We start from the raw sequence: 20997 nt of genomic DNA, 5'->3' as shown, positions 1-20997 counted from the left end.
TCATTTGTTCTCTCAAGAAATTTCCTGTCAGGATGACCTAATGGTCATTAGCTTGATATTTAGTGATTAATACTAAAGAACAACTCAGTAAGACATATGGGTCATGTGGCTGTTCGTTTAATGTTTAGTAAATCGTTGAGTTAAAATTTCCCTTTCTTTTCTACAGTGGTTGGAGAGAACGAAAAAACAAATAATGCTGTAAACCTTCGAACAAGAGAGAACAAAATTCATGGAGAGATTTCAGTCACTTCTGCCATTGATAAATTGAAGAATCTCAAGATATTACGTACAATAAACGCTGAAGTAGAGTTTTGAAGTTCTTCCTCATAGTCCCTTCTATGTAACCTTGTTTTGACCCCTAAAAATGCATTTTTCTTAATGTTAAAACTTCTTCTGAGAACTTTGGAGCCACCGACAGGTCCCCTGATGGGTGTAGCGAGAAAGGAGACAATGAATGAGTAGCTGATATGTACAAGAGTTAAACTTTGTAATCTCTGAAGACAAGAAGAGGACAAGCTGGGGAAACTTAAGTTTCCAAATGTCGTGAGAAACTTAAATGGCAAAATGTTCATCGAAAGAGGGAAATACTAGAAAATGAGAATTGTTAGATATTACTGCTAAGATTTGTAATTTTGAAAAGATGGGTTTCAAATACAAGTCTGCAAAGCTTTTTGGAATATGGCAAAAAATAACATGATGCTAATAACATGATGCTCTCAGTTGTTTTTATGGTTGTTTTACTAAAGTTCACACTGAAACTTTCTGTCCAAAATTGGAATCATTACTTAGCCAACAACCACAAGAGAGGCTAATACTAAATATTGGGTTATTGACAAAGGACGCTGAATTCAGATTCAGTATTGTGCAATCTACTATTGTTTGCATCGTAGCTTAAGAGTTGCTATTTTAATGCTTCTAATTGACAACTGAATTTTGTTCTTTAGAAAAAATAAATTTCCAAATAAAATGCATCACAGTGTTTCCAGTGTTTCAGCTATGGGTTTACACCACAGTAATCTGCTCCCCTAAAGTTAAATTACTTTTTTGGTGGGATGACAGTCCACTGGTTTATATATTCAAATAGATTTCTGATTTTAACAAAGAGGAATGTCTTACTGCTCAGAACAGAATTAAAATGGCTTTATGCCAGTAGAATTTAGCTACCCATTAAGCAGCATTTTTTGAGTGTTTATTTGGCTAGGTGCTGGGGAATTCAAAATAAATTGAAGACATGCTCTCAACACTCTTTCCTGAACACGTGGTAAACAAAACAGTATTATGTATCAGACCTGTACAGTGCTGTAAGATTTGAATTGTGTGATAGTTTTAAAGCTAATATTTATTGAGGCCAGGCACTATTTGTTGTACTTTTTTTCATTCACCAAACGTGCTAGTGAGGGAGTGGGGAGTCAGAAGATTCCCCCCACAATGATCTTGTGACAGGTGGGTAGGGAGAGGGAAGCATGTCAACAGCTCAGAACAAAGTCTGCTGCGGTAGAAATAGGTGCAGATTGCCAAGTGAGCACGCAGGGAGCCTGTGGCCTGGGTGCGTCTCCCCACGGCTGGCCTCCCAGGAGGGGCCTATGCTTTGGACCCTCCTTTCACATCCAGTGCTCTCATCCCCGTGCCTGGGGACCTGAAAACCTGCTGGCTATGTCCAGCCTCTCCAAGTCTTAGAGGAATTTCCTGGACGTAATTCTTGCCATTGTGGAGCTGGCGAGTGGTGGAACCAAGGGCAGGTTGCGGAGATGCTAGCTGGGCACAGACCGCGCCACCTGGCACACCTGCGAGTCACTTCCCATACTTGCCGATAAGTACCTTTCTAGTATGAAATTAAACGTAATGTCATCAAAACCTTTGCACAGTACCTAGCACATACTAGGGGTTTTTCTCTCTAAGCTTAGGTACATAGCCAGCCACATATAAAAAGGTGCCCAACTTCCCAAATTTGCCCGACTGCTTCCAGTCACGTGTGCATTTGGGTCCCCGTGACCTTCCTCGGTCTCTAGCCGTGGAAGGAGAAGCGAGCGCCGCGTCCCAGGGTATGAGCTGTGTTTGGGAACCAAGCAACCTCCCAAGGTCGCAGAGATCCCAGCCACCCCAGCTCCGGGGGGACTCCGGCCCGGGCTCTGCAGACCCCCTCCAGAGGCCGCGCGCCTGCGCCCTGGGCTCCCGTAACACGCCGACCCCGCCTCCTCCGGCGCGCGCGCGCAGGCGCCCCACCCCTCGGATGAGATCTGGGCGACGGCCCGGAAGTGCGTGCGCGCCGAAAAGATGGCGGCTGCGGCTGTGCCGCTGAGGGGACTGGGCCGACTCTGCCGCGTGCTGCTTTTCCTGTCACAGTTCTATGTCTTGTCTGGCGGTGGTGAGTTAGAGTCCGCGGGCCATGCCGGGTCTGGCGGGGTGGCCGGGGGCACCGCGACCTGCGAGAAGCGTCTGGGCTGGGCCCGCTCGGGGAGGGCGGAGGATGGAGGCTGAGTGCGGGGCGGAGGGGGGCGGAGCGCTGCAGCCCGAGTCGGCCGCGTCCTGGCCCCCGGTCCGCTGCCTCCCCTCCTCTCGGGGGCACCGGCACCGCAGGTTCGGCTGCGGAGGCCTGGAGCCGGGGACCGAGGGCTCGGGGACCGTGTCGACCCGGTGGGCGTTTCGTTCTTTAGTTTTCTGGGTAGTCGAGCTGTGAGGTTTTCACGAGCAATTACTGCGTGGTGTGGACTCGGCTTGTTCACCCCACACCGCGAGTTTTATATCCCAGGATAACATGTTTCTTTAATTGTAGGATCCTTAAATTTAGAACATTCGCAGCCGCTGGCTCAGTCAATAAGGGATCCGGGCCCAACACGTACTTTCACAGTAGTTCCCAGGGCAGCAGGTACTAGACATTTTCTATTCTAGTAAATGTGTATACTTAATATCTAGTGGGTTCTCCCTTTCTTTTTCGGATAAAATTTCTTCTAGTATCTGAAATCACTTTCCATTTTTGAATATTTTGTTTATTGTACTTTAGGTTACATGAACTAAGGGCGGATAAACAGACATTTTCAGTAGCCAGTCTTGAAATTTCGATACATTTTCACAGCGCGCTGTTCATTTCCGTCTGTTTATTTCTATTATTTTTTCACTTCATCAAGATAATCCTCAACCAATGTTCCTTTCCCTTCAGAAAATTTCTTGTAATTCTTGAACCCTGTTCCTGATATTGGATAGTAAAAGCACCCCCAAGGCTGTTTGCAATGGAAGGATCACAGAGGGACTCAGAGAGAGACTGTTTTGAACAAATTATTCACCCATTTGGCTTTGGTTTTCTCGTCTTTAAGGTGGTGGGGTTAGCCTGGCCCTCTAGAGTCGTTTTGGCTTTGTGATTCCGACTGTGCATTCTCCAGCCACAGTAGTAGTAGGAACAAATGGAGTTTTGTAGACTTGCCCATCTGCTACAATAACTAAGGAGGACCAGTTTTAAATAAGTTATTAGTGTGTTTGCTAAATGGGACTTTTTCTGTATAATTTCATCCCTTTAGAATTCCCTCCTTTCATTGAATTGAAACTAGCCGAAGTATTTTACTGATTCTGATGTGAATGTAAAAGACTACTAGAAGTCACCAGCATACTTGAATTTAAAACATTATAGAGAAAGCACAAGAATTTTTGACTCTTTTGGACGTTTTTGAAAACTGCTCTGATCCTCTCTTCACTGATAGAAATATATTGTACTCCTGGCTAGGTTGGCTGGGGAAAAAAAAAACAGCAACCCACCGAACAAATTGTTAATATATAGAACTCTTTTGAACTTTGGTAGTATAAAACTGTAAATGTTATTAGCAAATTATGGCTTATTGAAATAGCAGTGTAGAATAATGACAACATTTTCCAGAATTGTCACCTCATTGTACTGACTGACTCAGAGGGTCACTGACTTCATTTCCAAATTAGTGTTCAAGAGAAAATAACATTGGATTGGAAACTGAAAGGTTTGGATTGTTTCCAGTTTTGCCACTCCCTCTGTGATCTTAAACAAACCCTGCCATCCTAAGCGTTAGTTTTTTTCATCTTGTAATGTGGTAGAACTTTTGAGGTCTTTAACCCCTAGCGTTTTATATATGTATGTGTGTGTGTATGTGTTTATATATGTATGTGTGTATATACACACACACACACACACATATATATTCATACATATATACATATATATGTATATGTAAACACATATATACATTATGTATATAAGCACCTTTGGTTTTTATGGTCATTTGGGGGACGATAGCTAAATACGTTTTACGTAACTGTTGAGCTGTTCACTAGGTCACACAACTGGATGGTGGCAGAACCCTGCTGTAATTGCAGGTGTCTCTGACTCCATCTCTGCTCTTTCCATTCCAGCATAGTATCTCACTGCTAATGATCGTGCCCCTTAATCTTAGAAAATTGTTTTCCTCATCAGTATTACAAGAGAATAAGCTTCTCTCTCGCCTCTCACAGAAAGTACCGATATCCCACCTTATGTGATGAAGTGTCCAAGCAATGGTTTGTGTAGCAGACTTCCTGCAGACTGTGTAGAATGCAAGACAAATTTCTCCTGTGTCTATGGGAAGCCTGTCACTTTTGACTGCACAGTCAAACCTTCTGTTACCTGTGTTGTAAGTACTGCAACTTACTTATTCTAAATGCACTCATTGTAGACCTGGAGTTACAAGAGGACTGTAGGCTTGATTGTGGGGAAATTCTGAAAGAAAGGGCTTTGCGTTTTATAAGTAATATTTTAGGAACAAAGTCGACTTTATCAGAAGACTAAAGCTTCCATGTTCAAGTGAGGTTTGATTGTAGTGGTTCAGATGGCAGTTTTTTGACATAAGGATAAATTGAAGCAGTTATCAGACTTGTTACAGAATGTCAGAAATAGAAGAACTCAAGCATACCAACTGTTCCCCATCAGAAATGACTCTGTTACGAGCATCATACCTGCATCTTATCTCTGATATTTTGACAGACAGGAAGGAGCCTAGAAAGGCTTTCATAGTTGGTGTTTCTTAGCGACTGCTCTAGGCATACCTGCTGCAGAGCTACTTGACTGGGGCTCCTGTTAGAATCACAGACTCCTACAGGCAGCCCCAGACCTGCTGAATGGAGTGTAGGTCTGGCAGACTCGGGTACCTGCATTTTTTAATGAATGGACCAGGTAATTGCTGCGTACTCCATTTAGGAATACGATTCTAGCATCTGGGCAACGGAGAGTAGAGATGAAGAATGAAGCATTGTTTCACTCTTGGCCTGCCGTAACCAGCCGTGTGATTTATTAATCCCTGTCTCATTAAGTGAGGGCCCAGAACAGCTTTTCCTAAAGCGTTTCCATGGAACCCTTGTTCTGGGAAATGGTTGAGGAAGAAAAAACAGATTCTATACCGTGTCCTCTTTTGTAGATTTCCCTTGACCAGCGAGTCTAGCATTTCCTTCACTTACTTGAACAGGGTACCTTTTCCCCCACTCCATTCTTTGGCACTTGGTCTGCGAAGGATGGATTGTAATGTTCCTTCCACCCCAGGCTCTTTCTGGAATGCTCCTGAAGTCTGTCTAGTATTACAAGAGGGAACGAGGGAGGCTTCACTCCTAAGGGGAGATAAGATTTTACACTGTCTCTGAGTGTAGTTCTTGTAAACTTAAGTATTTGCCATTTTCATAGGTTGGCGCTCACCACACTGGAAAATCGAGCTAATTGCCAGATAGTCTTCACAAACGCCCTTGAATTAGCAGTCAGTCTTTGTTGCTGTGTCTTAAATAGAATCTCCTCCCTACTTGGCTAACCCCATTTGAAGGCTTTTAAAATTATTTATCTCATGGGTCTAGTACATCATAGTAGGAACTTAATGAACATGGGAAAACTTTCCTAAGGGAACTTTTCCAGAATTAGCCCCCTCTGTTGTTTGCTTCAGCTTCTTGGACATTCATCTTCCCAAACTGGTTACAGAGTGAGAACAGTTCTCAATTTCTTCCTTTTGTAGATGTTCCAAAACTTAGCTCTTTCATTTAGAGCGAAATAGCAGAGGATAAGACAAATAACAAAGGAGAAACTGCAAGCTTAGGGAAGTTTCTGAACCCCTTGGTCACGCCCTGGCTGTGATTTGTCCCCAGGTGGGTTCCTTCTGTCCTCCTGCTTCAGGTGCCTGGATCTCATCTGCTTCCAGTACTAGCCATAACAGAATCCTATAAAATAGCAGGTACCCAGTCCTCAGGTGTGGAATTGGAAGTCTGCCCCAGGGGGGTCCGGGGGTCTGATCCTTCTTAAAAATGAAAACAGTAAAATATGTGAATTGGCTCCCAGGAGCCATGGGTCCTAGGACAGCTGTTGCCAGCTGACCCAGGGCGACCCACCCATTCTTCCCTTATTTGTTTAATGACGATCTGTAGGGTCCCTTCTTGGTAAACACATTAACATTTCAGGAAGAAATAATCCATGACCATCACATGGGCATATGCAGATGTCCTCTCTCTCCCACTCTTATTTTGAACTTCAAATCATGGAAAGAAAGAAAGTGTTCCAGTCTTTCTTCATACATACTGACTAGGGACCCAGAGGCTAAGGGACTCTGACCTGGATTACACCAGTCAAGGGGAGTATTTTATAAGGCCCTGTTAAGTACATGGATAGAAATAAATGTAAAAATCCTGCAACACTTTCCATCTCAGATTGTTCCTGTTGCGATTATAATGGCAACTATCAAGCCAGACGATGTCAGCTGGAAATGTGCTTGACAGAAACGTATTGCTGTGTATTACTTGGAGAAGATACCTATCTGCTGCTAGTGTGTGTAGCATATATACATAAAGCCTTCACATGGGTCTGTGTTCTTAATAACAACACCTGTTTCACAGAGGGAAAGATAACAGGTCTTTTTCTTATAGATCAGCTTTTGGAAGGGTCTGTACTTCTCTCTGGTGAGAAGACAGATTCAATAAATGCTGATATGCTTGGGTAGCTTTCTGGGAATAAAATAGAATCCCTGTCTTGTTCAAAATAAATTACAGATAGGTCAAAGATTTAATGTGAAAAAATGAAACGAAGTACCTGAGAAAGCATGAGATGGTTTTGTTATAATATCAACATAGGGAATATTTTTCTAAGCATAAAATAAAATTTAGAAGCTATAAAAGGAAGAATTGAGACATGTGACTACTAAAAATTAGAGAATTCTGCATGACCTAAAAAAGGATAAAGGCAAAAGATAAATTACAAACTAGGAAAAAGTATTTCTAACACACATTACAAATAATGCACTGATATCCATAATATATGAAGATTTCCTAAAGGCCAATGAAGAAAAGATGATAATCCTATAGAAAAATAGTGTTGGAACAGATGTGGTGTTAGAGCAGATGGTTCACAGGAAAGGAAATACAAATGGACTTTCAACACATGAAAAACAATGTATAATTTTTCTCATAAAGAAATACACAACGTGTTTTTAACCTGTTAGATTGGCAAAAAAAAAATAAGTGTGGTAACACTGAGTTTGAGGGTATAAGCGACACCCATATCTTGTTAGTGCGTGGGCACATTGGTCATATCTGTGAACCTGATAGATGCACACACATGACCTTTGACCCAGCAATTCCATATCTGGGAATTTATCATGTAGATACTGCAGATGGATGCAGATAATACATCTAAGGATGTCTTAGCTGCATTGTTCACCCAGGCAAGAGATTCGAAACACGCTAAATTTCCAAGAGAACTCTTTCATTTATGGCTCACTCTGGAATGTAATGAAATAAATATATTGCAGCTATTGAAAAGAACTAGGCAGCTCTAGAGGTAGTTACTGATATTTGCAGAATTAATTAAAAAGTAAATATCAGTGGGAAAGTTAAAAAAAAAGAAATGAATCTGGGCATAGAATAGACTCCCTTGAAGGCCAGTGGGTAAGCAGTTCTTGGGGTAGGGTGGGCACTGGCTTTTGCTCACTCTCTTGTCTTGTCTGGCAGTTTGTACCAGACGTGTATTACCTAGTTTTAAAAAAAACAATGGATAAGAAACATGTTATAAATGCATCAGTAGAAATTTGCAGGCATTTAAAACAGTATTGTCTAAATCACATGGTGTCTTACCCAGTTTTGACTGCTACCTATAAAAGCAGTTGTACATTATGAAAAAAGTTAATAAATATGATCATTTCCAGAAGTGATTTTGTGACCTTTGGAAAATGATTTTGAAAAATAGGTATTACAATATAATTGTCAAGTGGGGGTAAAAAGGGTACAAAATGCTTTTAATATAATTCCTCTTCTATCAGTCTCTATTACAGAAGTTAAAATGAAAGATTAAAAGTGGGTCTGGCTGGAGAGGTTACAGTTTTTTCCTGTAATTTCCAAATATGCAATTTACAAAGAACATGTGCTACTCTTATAAGTAGAAAACAAAATAACGACTTTTTCAATTGAAAGGAAAAAGTCTGGTCTGGAAAGCTAAGGGCCAGCAGGGAGCACTTGCTGAGTCTGCATGGGGTTCTTGTCTAAGTGGAGAGAGATTTTCTGGGGCTGCCTGTTGGGGGATCACGCCAAGTGCGCGTGGAGGTGGGAGCTGCGGTGACAGCCCTAGCACTGGACTGTGCTGGAGATACGAGGGAAGGTTTGAGACTGGGGGCCAGGTGTGTGCTGTACTCCTAGGAGCCCGCGTCTGGGCTTAGGGAGCCTGGGTTCCACTCGTAACTTGCGGCTCTGTGACCTTGAACAGATGTACTCGTCTGTCCTTCCAGTTATCTGGGACCCTGGCTTTGTAGAATAAAATTTCCCTTTTTTGTACAAAAGTACACATGCTCATTATTAAAAATTTATCCAGGTAAAAGTGATGACATAATCTTAACCACCCTGAAATAACCTTAGTTATTTTGATGTGAGTTTCTCTGACTTTTTTCCCTTAGGTATATATTTTTGGGTGTCTATTTTTATGATTATAGGGTCATACCACTTACATTTGTTTTGCACACATACGGGTTTGGTACCTGTTTTCTTGCCACTTCCTGCCCGATTCTATTTAGAAACTTTGTGCCATATGACTGTAGCTTTGGTGACATATCTACAAGCTACTGTGTTATGATTGATGAGTTCCGTGTCATTTGGTACATAGGATCAAGACTTGAAATCCCAAAAGAGCTTTGTCATCAACATGACTTGCAGATTTTGCTGGCAACTTCCGGAACCCGACTATGAGTGCTCCAATTCCACGAGCTGCATGGCGGTGTCTTGTCCTCGGCAGCGGTACGCTGCCAACTGCACGGTGCGGGACCACGTGCATTGCTTGGGTAAGCTGGGGTTCAGGGAAATTTGGGAGCAAACCAGTTTTCTCTGAGCTTGCTTATGGAACTTGAATCAGACGTTGGAGGATTAAGTTGGAATGATCTCATCAGAAGCGTTTATCAGCACTTTTCAGGTATGCCAAGCCCATTAATAAACTCGGTGAACTAAAAATGTCCCGAAAATTTGCAGCACTCTTACCTTTTAAAATGTAATATTTGATAAAACAAGAAAACACATGGAGGTCATAAAGCATAATGTACAGTGATTGAGTTTCACCCCATTCCCAGCTAGTGCGGTGATGATGTCATCACAGCTACCTGGGTGCTTTGCGTGCGCCCGGTTGCCCTCCCTCCTTCACAGGTAACCCCCTTTTGAATTTTATTATCCCACTTTCTTTTGTTTATTTTGTTTAACTTATTTAGTTCTATCACATTTGTGTATAAGATACAGTACGATATACAGTGGTGCATGTTTTAGAATTGTATAAAATAATAGCAGCCAGTTTATGGTCTTTTTTTCCTCCTCCCATTATGGCTCTAAGATTCATGGATGTGCCTTCCGTTTCTTAACCTTTTCCTCTTACTTCTGAATAATCAATTGTACGATTGTGTCATAGTTTACTCATTCTCCTATATATTTGGATTATTTGTATTTTTTGCTTACAGAGTGTGCTGCCAGTAAAACTTGCGTGCATACCTTCCAGGTGCATGTGGGCAGGAGTTGGTCTGGCACACTCTCTAGCATGTGTTAGTTTCCAAAGTGGTTTTACCTGTTTACATCCCCCCAGCGATCCATGACTGTTCTTGGTGAGCCACACTCTCTCCATGCTTGTTATCCCGAAGTTTTGTCTTTTCCTTAAAGGTTTCTAGGAATTCTTTGATATTTTCGATACTAACCTTTTGGTGTCCCTGAAATCCTCTCCCAGGTTTTTACCTTCTTTTTTCCTCCCCCACTTCATTTTCGTGTCTTTTGATGAACAGAACTTTAAATTGGAATTAGTTGACGTTCTTAGTCTTTCACAGGTAGCTCTTTTTTGTGATTAAAAAACCGTTTCTTACTCCAGGTGCATACAGATAGGTTCTTAGGTTTTCTTTAAAAAGTTGTAAGTTTGGCCTTTCGCATTTAGGTCTCTCAGCCGCCTGCGGTGGGTTTTGCTATGTGGTGTGAGGTAGATTCAGGTTCCCTTTTTTCCCCACGTGGACAGCCAGTTGTCTCGGGATGCTTCCGGGCAGCCTGTGTGTGCCCCGTGCCCTGCGGAAGGGTTCACATATGCATGCTCTGGGCGCTCTCCTCCCATTGCTCCGTCTGTCTGTCTCACAGCCCCACCGTCTTAGTCTTCACTTCACCCAAGTCTTGGTCGCTGGTAGGGCATTTCCCATTCTTCGAGCTGTAACCCTTACTTACCTGATTTAAATTTTAAGTCTTTCTCTTTACCATTTGCTGTCATAAACATTATTGTAAGGAGAGTTGACTTCTTAGATTTTAAATTACAAGGCCACTCGTTACAGTTAAGTCTCTGTGTGAGCGTATTTTTATGCCCATTTTTCTAAGAGCGTTTCCCATTTTTTTTAAGGTAACCGTACTTTTCCCAAAATGCTGTACTGCAATTGGACTGGAGGCTATAAGTGGTCCACTGCTCTGGCTCTGAGGTAAGCTTCATTACTAATAAGCTAAAGGTGCCATTTGGATTCTCCTGGGATCAGTGGATTCTCCAGACATTGAGCTCAGCCAGGCTTCTCGTTCACTCGGCTCCTAGCACGGTCAGACAGACCTGAGGCGAGTTACTTAGATCAGATCAATACCTTCGTGGAATGTCATGGCAGGATGCTAGCTTTTCTCCCAAGATGCCTGCACAATCTAGAGATGACCTAATTGATCGTCAGAACCAGTCAGGGATTCCCGTTCTGAATGCACCATGAATCAGTCAAATGCTGTACGCTAACTAGTTATAATAGGTAGGCTTACCGTGTATATTTCCAATTTTTAGTAACTTGTGTATTATTAAAAAAAATACATGCTCAGTAGTGAAAACTGGAGAAGGTGAAAATGACAAAGACAAACATTAAAAATCACCTATAATTCCACCATCCAGAAATAATTAAAGACTTACAATTTTTACATAAAAATAGGCTTGTATTTGTTAAACTTCTCAAGTTTGGGAAAAAACAAATTGTACCAGTTCCTCCCACCAGAGGGCAGGTGGGACGCTGGTTAAACGCTTGACAGAATGAAGAAGTTGTGCCACCTATAGTTGCAGGTTGGGGTTAGAGCCTGAGACCCCTTGGCCTGCGGTGTAACACGGGCAGGGCTTCTCTGCCTCATCACTGTTGACATTGGGGCCAAATAATTCTTTGCTGTGGGGGTGTCCGGTGCATAATAGGACCTTTAGCAGCATCTGTGGATTCAACTTACTACATGTCCAGTTGGGGGGGCATGTGACACTCAGAAATGTGTCCAGATATTGCCAAACTAACCCTTGTCGAGAACCACGGCGTTAGGGTTCGGGCTGAGGAAAGAGAAGGGTCCTGCTGGCAGGAAGGTGTCACCGGGAAGTAAATGGAGTCCAGGATGGAAGGTTACATATAACACAGATGAGATTTGGTAACTGGCCACAGTCCTTGTCAGCAAGGATTTAAAGGAAAACTTATTTTTCAAATTTTTTTATTTTGGAGTAATTTTAGATTTACAGAAAGGTTGCAGAGACGCAGTGTTCCTGTCCGTCCCTCACCCCGTTTCCCCCACGTTACTGATAATCTTAAATGATCGTGGTGCATTCAGCAGCTGGCTTTTAAAAACTAAGAATCGTTTTCCTCTCAGGACTCGACGTGGTTTCCTTCAGCATCTTCACTGTAAATGTGATAATGTCCAGGGTTGGCTTTAGAATTCTCGGGGGTGGAGGGGTAGAGATGAGCCAGCGTTGGCCGCCATTAATGGTCGGAGCTCGATCGTGGCTACTGTTCTCTTCATTATTTACTTTGCTGTGTTCCGAAATTTTCCATAATAAATTAAAAAGAAATCCCATCAGAAGTTGTCCAAATAGTGTTAGATCTTAGCATTTGAAGGACCCTTTAAAATCATTTATTCTTGACACTAAATGTGTAGAGATGAGTGACTGACAAAGTGAGACAGCCTGACCCGAGGCAGCCAGAGCGTGAGGACTGCCTCACGGTGCCAACTCCTGACTCCACGCTCGGACGCACTGTTAGACGGGGTCCCTGCTTTGTCCTCGGAGACGTGCCACTTTCAAGATTGAAGTGCAGTGAGGTCACTTACTTTCCTTTAAAAGAGAAACATTAGATTTCAGTACAGCTAAAGATTGTGTGTGCACTTTTGACATTGTAGTGGTCTTGCCCGTAATTACAGTTGACCCTTGAACAGCGCTGGGGTAGGGGTGCAGTCGGAAATCCGCGTGTAGCTTAGGTCGGCCCTCCTCATACACGGATCCCCTCCGAGGACCGAAAGCACCCAGTTGGTGTTGTGAAACGTGAAATAGTCACTGTGTTCCAATACGGGCTGGATCATTAGAGACCCTTTCCCAGACATGACTTGGCGGGGCCACAGCTGGCTGCGGGTGTGGGGGGCCTCTGGTGGATCCCAGCCCTGTTTCCTGTTGCAGCATCACGCTCGGTGGCTTTGGCGCGGACCGTTTCTACCTGGGCCAGTGGCGAGAAGGCCTCGGCAAGCTCTTCAGCTTTGGCGGCCTGGGCATATGGACGCTGATCGATGTCTTACTAATTGGAGTCGGCTACGTGGGACCGGCGGATGGCTCTCTGTACATTTAGCTGTGGTTATGTGCTTCCGACAGGAGCGGTGCTTGGAAGGAGGCCTTCTGCCTGTAGGAACTGATGTGCTGTGAGTGTATGTATGTATGTTTTTAATGTACAGCATCTGTACTTTGCCTGCCTTGATGAAGGTAAAATAAAAGAACACGGAACCATGCTGATCCGGAACTTGTTTTTATTTGCCCGAAATACGTTTTTTTCTGTGAAAAATCTCAATTTAATTAAACTAGAGGAACCAACTCCGCAGTGATTGAAAATCGAGTTAATTCCTGTGACTTCAGTTTTCTGTTGCTTAAGTCCAACTGTATCATGTGGATCTCAGCCTGATGTGACTGAAAAGCTTCAGCTGTGATCGCAGAAATGACAAGTGCTTTTATTCTTCAGCCAAATAAAGTTATCTGCCCACACTTCAGTTCTCTGTAAGATTCGCAGTCATGCCTATGTAGTCGGGTCTTTCTGTGTGACTCTCTATGCAGGACTCGCGTGTCGAGTTGCTGTGGTTTGAATTTTGTTAGTGCTGTATGTAAAAGATTGTGAGAGTACAGAAAATAAAATTGTAAGTTGCTGTAAGACATGAAGACCTGTTTTCTGTTTGTTTTCTGTATTGAAAAGATAACCATGAGTAATTGTAACAGCTGGTATTATTAAGACGTAAAATGTTTATTTTTTAGAGCATTACTCCATCCCCACAGATACACAGTTGACCCTCAAACAGCATGGGGTTGGGGGCACCCACCTCCACTTAGTCGAAAATCCACGCGTAAGTTAAGTCAGCCCTACGCATACGTGGATTTCCAACTGGATCGAAAGTACAGCTGACCCTTGAGCAACATGGGTTTGAACGGCATGGGTCCACTTCAAATCTGCGTATACGTGGACCCACGCAGTTTAATCCCTTGTCCAAGGGTCACCTGTGTTCATAACTGGCTGGTTCTTTGACACCCCCGAAGTGTTAAGTGTTTTAGTCTGATGAATGTTCTTGAGTCTATAGATCCTTTATTGAAAAGAAGAACAGTTATTAATCCAGAATGGGTTTTACAAAGGTTCCTTTTAAAACCTTACACGTCTTAGCATTTTCCCTTTCACACTGGGTATCTGAGTATTCCTTTGTAAACATCTGTTAACAGCTGGGAGATTGAACCAGCCTATCCCATCTAGAAGCTATGAAATATTTTTTTGAGAATATCTCCATCGATCTCATGGGACAACACCATATTTTCTTCACCAGGTTGTTAATTACAGTTTACCTGAAAGGGGCCTTGAAACACTTTTGCTGATAACTTGCCATTTAAGAACAGGCTTCTTGGCAAGTGGAGAACCTTCTGTCTGGATAAAGAGCATTTCCAACTCCTGTCACTGGGCGGTGTGTCCCCTTTGCACTTGCTTTCCCGTTATGTTTCCAGAAACAGCCAGTCTTCGTCGACACATGAGCACGCGCGCAGAGTATGGCAGCCCTTCCGGATGGGAGGAGCCCAGTTGGCACGGACCTTTCTTTTCTAGGGCCAGCCCCCTTCTTACCCATCATGGGAACATGAGACTTGGTGGAGCAGGTATTTCTTTAGAGGAGGACCTGTTCCTGCAAAGAAACATCCCCTCCGCTAACTTCAGTAAAAACTTTCCTGGAGTGTCGTCCAGGGTTAACTGCAGAGGAGACGCCAACATTTTCATTGAGCTCCGCGGAGGGGCCTGGCAGTTTTGGGCATTGCCACCTCTGCACAGTGCTCCTGCAGGGCATGGGGGCACCTGCCCTGACAGTGGCCATCTTTATGGCGTTGGGACCTGAGTTAAATAGTGAGGCCCAGTGTTTGGAAGGTGAAGGCTGAAAGATTCTGAAGCGTCAAAGAGACGAATGAGTGAATTTATTTCCAAATCTAAAAACCAAGGGGATACAAGTCTTTGGAACCTAGAGGATATGAGCAAATAGGGGTGCGTCCTATCGAGGATTTGATTCAGCCACTGGTCTCTGAAATACAGCTAGCAGGAAAATGAAGATTTCCAAATACAGTGCAAACAAATTGATGAATGACGAACTCATACGTCGGCCCCTAAAAGAAACTATTAAAACTCCACTCAAAGGGCACCAGAGAGAGTGAGTCTGATCTCTAGCAAATTCCATGGGTCTCTGCTGCCAGCAAAATGTCGTGTGGGTCTGACTTTTGGCTCAGTTTCTGTGTGCTGTTAGCTCTGACAAGGGGCTGTTAAATAGGGCACCGCTTCGCGGGGCTCCTCATCAGTTTCCAACTGCTATTGACGGGTTTCTGGAAATTCGGAATTTATCACCGCAGCAAGCCGTATGTCATTACTACATCTCACGAATCTCTGCCTTGCTTTGTCCGTGCTCTTCTGCTTGCTTCTTATTCCTCCCGGGCAGCTGCTGTGTTATTTATGTCTAGTCCCCAGCACAGTACATTCCACGCAGTGGCTCACGCTTGCTGAGCATGTCACTGCCATGGGTGTTTTGCAAGGGTTCAAGCACTTGTGTGGAATTGTGGGAACTGGCAGTGGAGGTGGCTACAGGGAGAGAAAAGAAAGACATTGGCTTTAAGTAAATATGGGCCATAGCACCCTGTTAATCTGATTCCCCCAAGTCGCTGAGGACCAACTCTGGTTAGTGCTGCTTACAAAGATTTTTAAAAAGAATTTACGCTTCAAGATTTAAAAATGTCTTCTCTGTGCCACACAATTTTGTTTCCCTATACTTTTTTAAATTCCAGCAGACTTGCATTTATTTTTGGCACCTCAGCTAAGGAATTTACAAATGATTTTAATTCATCTCATAAGCAGTGAGTGGAAAACAAGCTGTATCTGATGCAGCTTTTCAAATACATCAGGAGTGCTTAAAAATGAAGGCAGGTTTCTTTACTCCTGCTCTTAAGCTTTCCCTGTGTCCATACCATGTCTGATAAAAGCACCTCTAACAGAGTATGAAGTGTCAACAAGATAGTAGAGGGGATGTAAGTTAATTATAACCTAGGCAAATTGGGTATAAAGTCTTACATATGAAGTATTGAAGTTGTATTCTGTAAACACACTTTGATGCAAAGTAAGGAAGCTTTGATTGAGACACTTGGACGTAATTAAGAGGCTCCATGAGAGCTGGACTCTGGCTCTGTACTGTAACCCAGCGTTGAGAGTCCGACCTGGCACACAGTAGGCTCACAGTGACCATCTGTTGAATGAATGAATGATGAGTACTCTCCAGGCGTAAGCTAAACACCTAAAAGGATTGCTAAGAATTTGGGGATGAAATGGAGTGTACCTACACCACAGCATCTCCCTTTTCAAATACGTAATGACATGAATCCAGTATAATAAAAACTGGCACCTCCTTTCCACAAAAAACAACCAACCAAACAAAAACCCAGCAGCAAACAAGAAAAGACAAATGTCAAAAGCACCCAAACATGGTAAGAGAAGACAGTTAATTGCTCAGGTGTGCAGGTTATTCCTAGAAAAGGTCCTTGGGCATCAGCAAAGTCCTTGCAAGAGAAACAGACTTAATTGGGAGAACGGTCTAGTCCTATCTTTTCCCTGTTACTGCAGGGGAAGTGAAAAGACTTCTGGGAAGTGACCAATGAAAGGCCAGTAAACAACCAGCACCAGTTCTCTGATATGCATGTGGGGGGGGTCCACGCTGGACCAGAGAAAGGACCCAAAGCCAAAGACGACCCCAGGGGTCATGAACCTACCTCCTGACCAATTGGGACCTTTAGAAAATCTCAGATATTCCAGCAAAGATAGTCTCAGCTGAGTTCTCTCCCACCCTGGTTATCAGGCCACTGAACATTGAATGGAGCACAAAATATATAGCTTCCCAGCTGCTTAGACAAACAGGAATGTATTCACATGACATCATGAAGTTGCCCACATTACACGAGAACACAGAAAATGACCCACGACTATAATAAAGTGAGAGGCGGTAGTAAGTATTCGTGAATGAATGAATGATGAGGAGCCCATACATTGCTGGTGGGAATGCAAGATGAGTACATCCACTTGGGAAGACAGTGCGGCAGTTCTTAAACCTTTTGAAGACTTACCATGTGACTCAGCAATTTTAGATATATGCCCAAGAAAAAGGAAAATGTGTGTACGTAACAAAAACTTGTCGATAGCAGCTTTATTCATAATAGTCAAAAAGTGGAAACAACTTTGATGTCCATCAACTGAGACATAATGCATAAACAAATTGTGGTCTGTGTACAATGGAATATTATTTGGTCGTAAAAAGGAATGAAGTACTGATACATGCTACCACCCAGATAAGGCTCAAAAACACTGTGCTAAGTGAAGGAAGCCAGTTATACTTTAAGCTGGGGAACTGGATGGTTTGTAAATTACATCTCGATAAGGCTGTTTTTCAAAAAAGAAATGGCACAGCAACTGCATGTACGTACTGTAGCAGGGGAACCAAAAAATAGAGAAGAAAGGGAGGAAGGGACATAGTCTACGAAAGGAGGATGAAGAGTCCATCTTGGGAAAAAAAAACCCAAGAAACAGAAGAGAAGTCCCTGCAAATTTTTTGGTTATAGGACACGTAAGTGTCTTCTTTCCTTCAGTGAAGAGACACTGAGTCCCTAATAAGTGGCATGCACCTTTCTAGGCACTGGACAGAGAGCAGTAGACGAGTTCTTCATTTCATGGAGCTTGCATTCTTGTGTACAAAAACATACTAAGCATGAAAATACTCATTCCTTTGGACCCCTTCCGTCATGGAGGCGACCCCGATCTATCCTCATTGGAAGAGACGGATTCTGGATATAGCTTTCCCTAGCCTTATGCACTGCTTCTCACAGATTGCTTCTGATCAAAAAACTCATTTCACAGCAAAATGTGGCACCAAGGGTGGGTTCACGCTGAGAAAGGGGGAAAGGGTCCCGGTAGTAGCCAGGCTGTGACTTTAACCTCTGAATATAAAAAAATGCAAGCAGTACTCCCCCACTTTTTTTTTCTTCTAGTTTCTGAGCGTGGAAGCTTGAGTCATTGATTCGAGACCTTTCTCATTTTCTAATACAAGTATTTAATGCTATGAATTTCCCTTTAAGCTGTGGGTACGTCTCAAAACTTCTGTTGTGTATAATTTAAAATATTTTATAATTCTTTGGACTTCCTCTTTGACGTACCCAATAATACCAAGTGTTATTTTTAAATGTACTGTTTGATTTCCAAATATATGGGAATTTTCAAGATATGTATTGTTTAAATCAGTTTCTGGTTGAATTTCATTGTGGTCAGAGAATAAAATTTGTGTTTTAATTCTTTTAAATTCATTGGTTTGCTTTATGGCTGAGTATGGTCTGTCACACTGGAATGTATATCCTGCTGTTCCAGGTAATGTGTTTTGGGAATGTCAGTCAGGTCAAGTGGTTGATAGTATGTTTCAGGATTTCTATATACTTGCCGATATTCTTTGTACTTATTCTGTCAATTACCAGCAAAGGGGTGTTGTAGTCTCCAGTTGTAGGAGATTTGTGTATTTCTGTTTTTCAGTTCTATCAATTTTTGCTTATGTATTTTTAACGTGTTATAAGGCATGCGTACACATTTAGGTTGTGATGACTTTTAATTGTGGTAAAATATGAGGGATGCCAAAAAAATGTACACAGGTGGACACTTTGGTCACCATTGCTCAAGCAGTAGTTCGTTGTCATCAGAAGTGTCGACGCTGATGGTAACCACTTTGAGCACCTCTTGTAATTGCAGAAGTCAAACATAACTTGTATTCATCTTTTGTTATCAGTATATGTTGAGTATTACAATTTTAATGCAGTTTTCCTTTCTTAAAATGTATATACATTTTTTTGGCACCTTCCGTATACATAACACGAAATGTGCCATTTTAACCATTTTAATGTACAGAGGCATTAAATACATTTGTTTACATGGTTGTGCAACTCTCACCACCATCCATCTCCAGAACGTTTTCATCTTCCCAAACTGGAACTCTGCACCCATTAAATCACAACTTTTTATTCCCTCTCCCCCGCTAGCCGTCACCATTCTATTTTCTGTCTCGATGAATTTGGCTATTTTAGCTACTTTATATAAGTGGAATCATACAGTATTTGTCTTTTGTGTCACTTAGCATAATGTCTTCTTGTACCCTGTGTCAAAATTTCATGCCCTTTTAAGATTGGATAGCAAACAGTTCATTGTATAGACCATATAGACCATATTTTGTTTATCCATTCATGTGTTGATGGAAATTTGGGTTGCTTCCACCTTTTGGCTCCTGCGAACAATGTCGCGGTGAACATGGGGACAAATACCTGTTCCAGTCCTTGCTTTCAGTTATTTTGGGTACATACCCAGGAGTAGGATTACTGGATCATAAGCTTCCTCTGTGTTTGATTTTTTTGAGAAACGTGATATCTTCTTGATGAATTCACCCCTTTATTATATATAATGTCCCTCTTTATCCCTGGTACTATTTCTTCTGAAGTCTACTTTGTCTGCTATTACTCTAACCACACCCACTTTTATTTTATTAGTGTTTACTTGGTACATCTTTTTTCATCCTTTTACTTTTGTAACCTGTCTATTTCTTTAAACTGAGTTTCTTTCAGACAGCATGTATTGGGTCTTGGTGTCTTGTCTAATCTGATAATCTCTGCCTTTTCATTGGGGATTTTAGGCAGTTTACATTTAACATCACTAATGATATGCTTGGATTTAAACCTACCATCTTATTGTTTTCTATTTGTTCATCTGTTCCTTTTCCTCTTTTTTCTTTTTCCTACTCACATTTGGATTAGTTGAATTTTTAAAAACGATTTTCAGCTATGTTCTTCAAATACATGTTTTTTACCTCACACTCTCTTCCTCCTGAGAGTCCAGTGATACAAATGTTAGGTTTTTTTTTTTGTCATTGTCTCACAGATTTCTGAATCTCTCTTCTTTTTTTTTTTTTTAAGTCTACATTCTGTTATTCAGATTGGAAATTTCTATTGATCTCTCTTTGAGTTCACTTATTCTTTCCTCTTTCGTCTTTACCACTGAGCCTGTTTAATGAGTTTTTAAAATTATTGTACTTTTAATTATATCGTTTCCCTTTGGTTCATTTTTTTATATCTTCGATTTATTTGCTGAGATTTTCTATTTTTTATTTGTTTTAAGAGTGTTCATGATTGCTCACTGAAGCATTTTTATGATGGCTGTTCTGAAATCCTTGATAAATCCTATATAATACCAACATGTGAGTCATCTCATGTAGCGTTGGCACCTTTAGATTATCTTATTCAACTTGTGATTGCTTTGGTTCTTGGTATGACGAGTGGTTTTTTGTTTGTTTGTTTGTTTGTTTTTATAATTGTATCCTGGACGTTAGAGATATTGTGTTTTTTGTTCTTTCCCAATCCTTCTGTTGAGGTGTAGTGTGCAGGTCCAGATCGGGGCCGTTCAGCTTCCTGTTGGGCTTCCTCGTGTCCCAGGGGTGGGAGAATTTGGTGCCCTTCCCTCAGCCTCTCAGGCCTTGGCTTCGTGAGAGGGGTGGAGCCAGAGAAGTGGAGAAGTGGGGGGCCTGTGTCTGTCCTCCAGCGACAGCTGGTCTCTCCCTGCACACCCACAGACACATCCCTCCCCGGCCTCCTGGCCTGGTCCTGATATTCCTCCTGAGAACACTCAGAGATCTTTCACGTGAGTGCAGACTTCTCCAAGTCTGGATTCCCCAGCTCTTCCAAACTTACATCCTGGCCCACCTGTGGCCTTTACTCATTTGCTAAACTTGTAGCTGATGCCGTCATGTCTTCTGGCCAGTTTGTCCTGTGCTCTGCCGAAGGGGAAACTGCCACTTTCTCCATCCTACATGGAAGCAGAACTTAGAGGTTTTAAATCACAGTTACTCACTTTCATCTGCCTGGAGTCATCCATCCAGAGCATTGCGAGAACTTCTTTTTCCAAATGACTTTAAAAGAATTTCCCAGCCATATTTAAAAGC

At 42.3% G+C, this 20997-nt stretch overlaps 2 protein-coding genes across 3 annotated transcripts in view; both read left to right on the top strand.

Annotated features, from left to right (window-relative positions):
- The window catches only part of TARS3 (threonyl-tRNA synthetase 3), a 31487-nt gene extending 30525 nt beyond the window's left edge, over positions 1-962 (top strand). The window contains exon 19 of the mRNA XM_033099939.1: positions 167-962. Coding sequence (XP_032955830.1) covers positions 167-315 — 149 coding nt within the window. The 3' untranslated portion in view covers positions 316-962. The remainder of the gene's footprint in view (positions 1-166) is intronic.
- A 1244-nt stretch (positions 963-2206) lies between these two features.
- Positions 2207-13635, top strand: TM2D3 (TM2 domain containing 3). 2 transcript variants are annotated; one of them, XM_033100366.1, is made up of 6 exons: positions 2207-2365; positions 2774-2866; positions 4471-4628; positions 9110-9284; positions 10853-10928; positions 12896-13635. In XM_033100366.1, exons 1-6 carry the CDS (start codon positions 2275-2277, stop codon positions 13059-13061), a joined length of 759 nt encoding a protein of 252 aa, XP_032956257.1. In that variant the 5' UTR covers positions 2207-2274; the 3' UTR covers positions 13062-13635. The 2 variants fall into 2 exon arrangements, with proteins under 2 accessions (XP_032956257.1, XP_032956258.1); XM_033100367.1 differs by lacking the exon at positions 2774-2866 and having other exon boundaries at positions 2214-2365.
- Positions 13636-20997: the final 7362 nt, after the last annotated feature.

This window comes from Rhinolophus ferrumequinum, chromosome 28, assembly GCF_004115265.2.
Source record: "Rhinolophus ferrumequinum isolate MPI-CBG mRhiFer1 chromosome 28, mRhiFer1_v1.p, whole genome shotgun sequence".
Lineage (NCBI taxonomy): Eukaryota > Metazoa > Chordata > Mammalia > Chiroptera > Rhinolophidae > Rhinolophus > Rhinolophus ferrumequinum.
This window is presented reverse-complemented; position numbering and strand designations above follow the sequence as displayed.

Bases quoted from the DNA above. Each gene is read 5' to 3' on its own strand.
- TM2D3 (XM_033100366.1), top strand. From the start codon at position 2,275: ATGGCGGCTGCGGCTGTGCCGCTGAGGGGACTGGGCCGACTCTGCCGC. The intron at 2,366-2,773 runs GTGAGTTAGAGT...CTTTAATTGTAG, and splicing joins CTATGTCTTGTCTGGCGGTG to GATCCTTAAATTTAGAACAT. The intron at 10,929-12,895 runs GTAAGCTTCATT...TTCCTGTTGCAG, and splicing joins TCCACTGCTCTGGCTCTGAG to CATCACGCTCGGTGGCTTTG.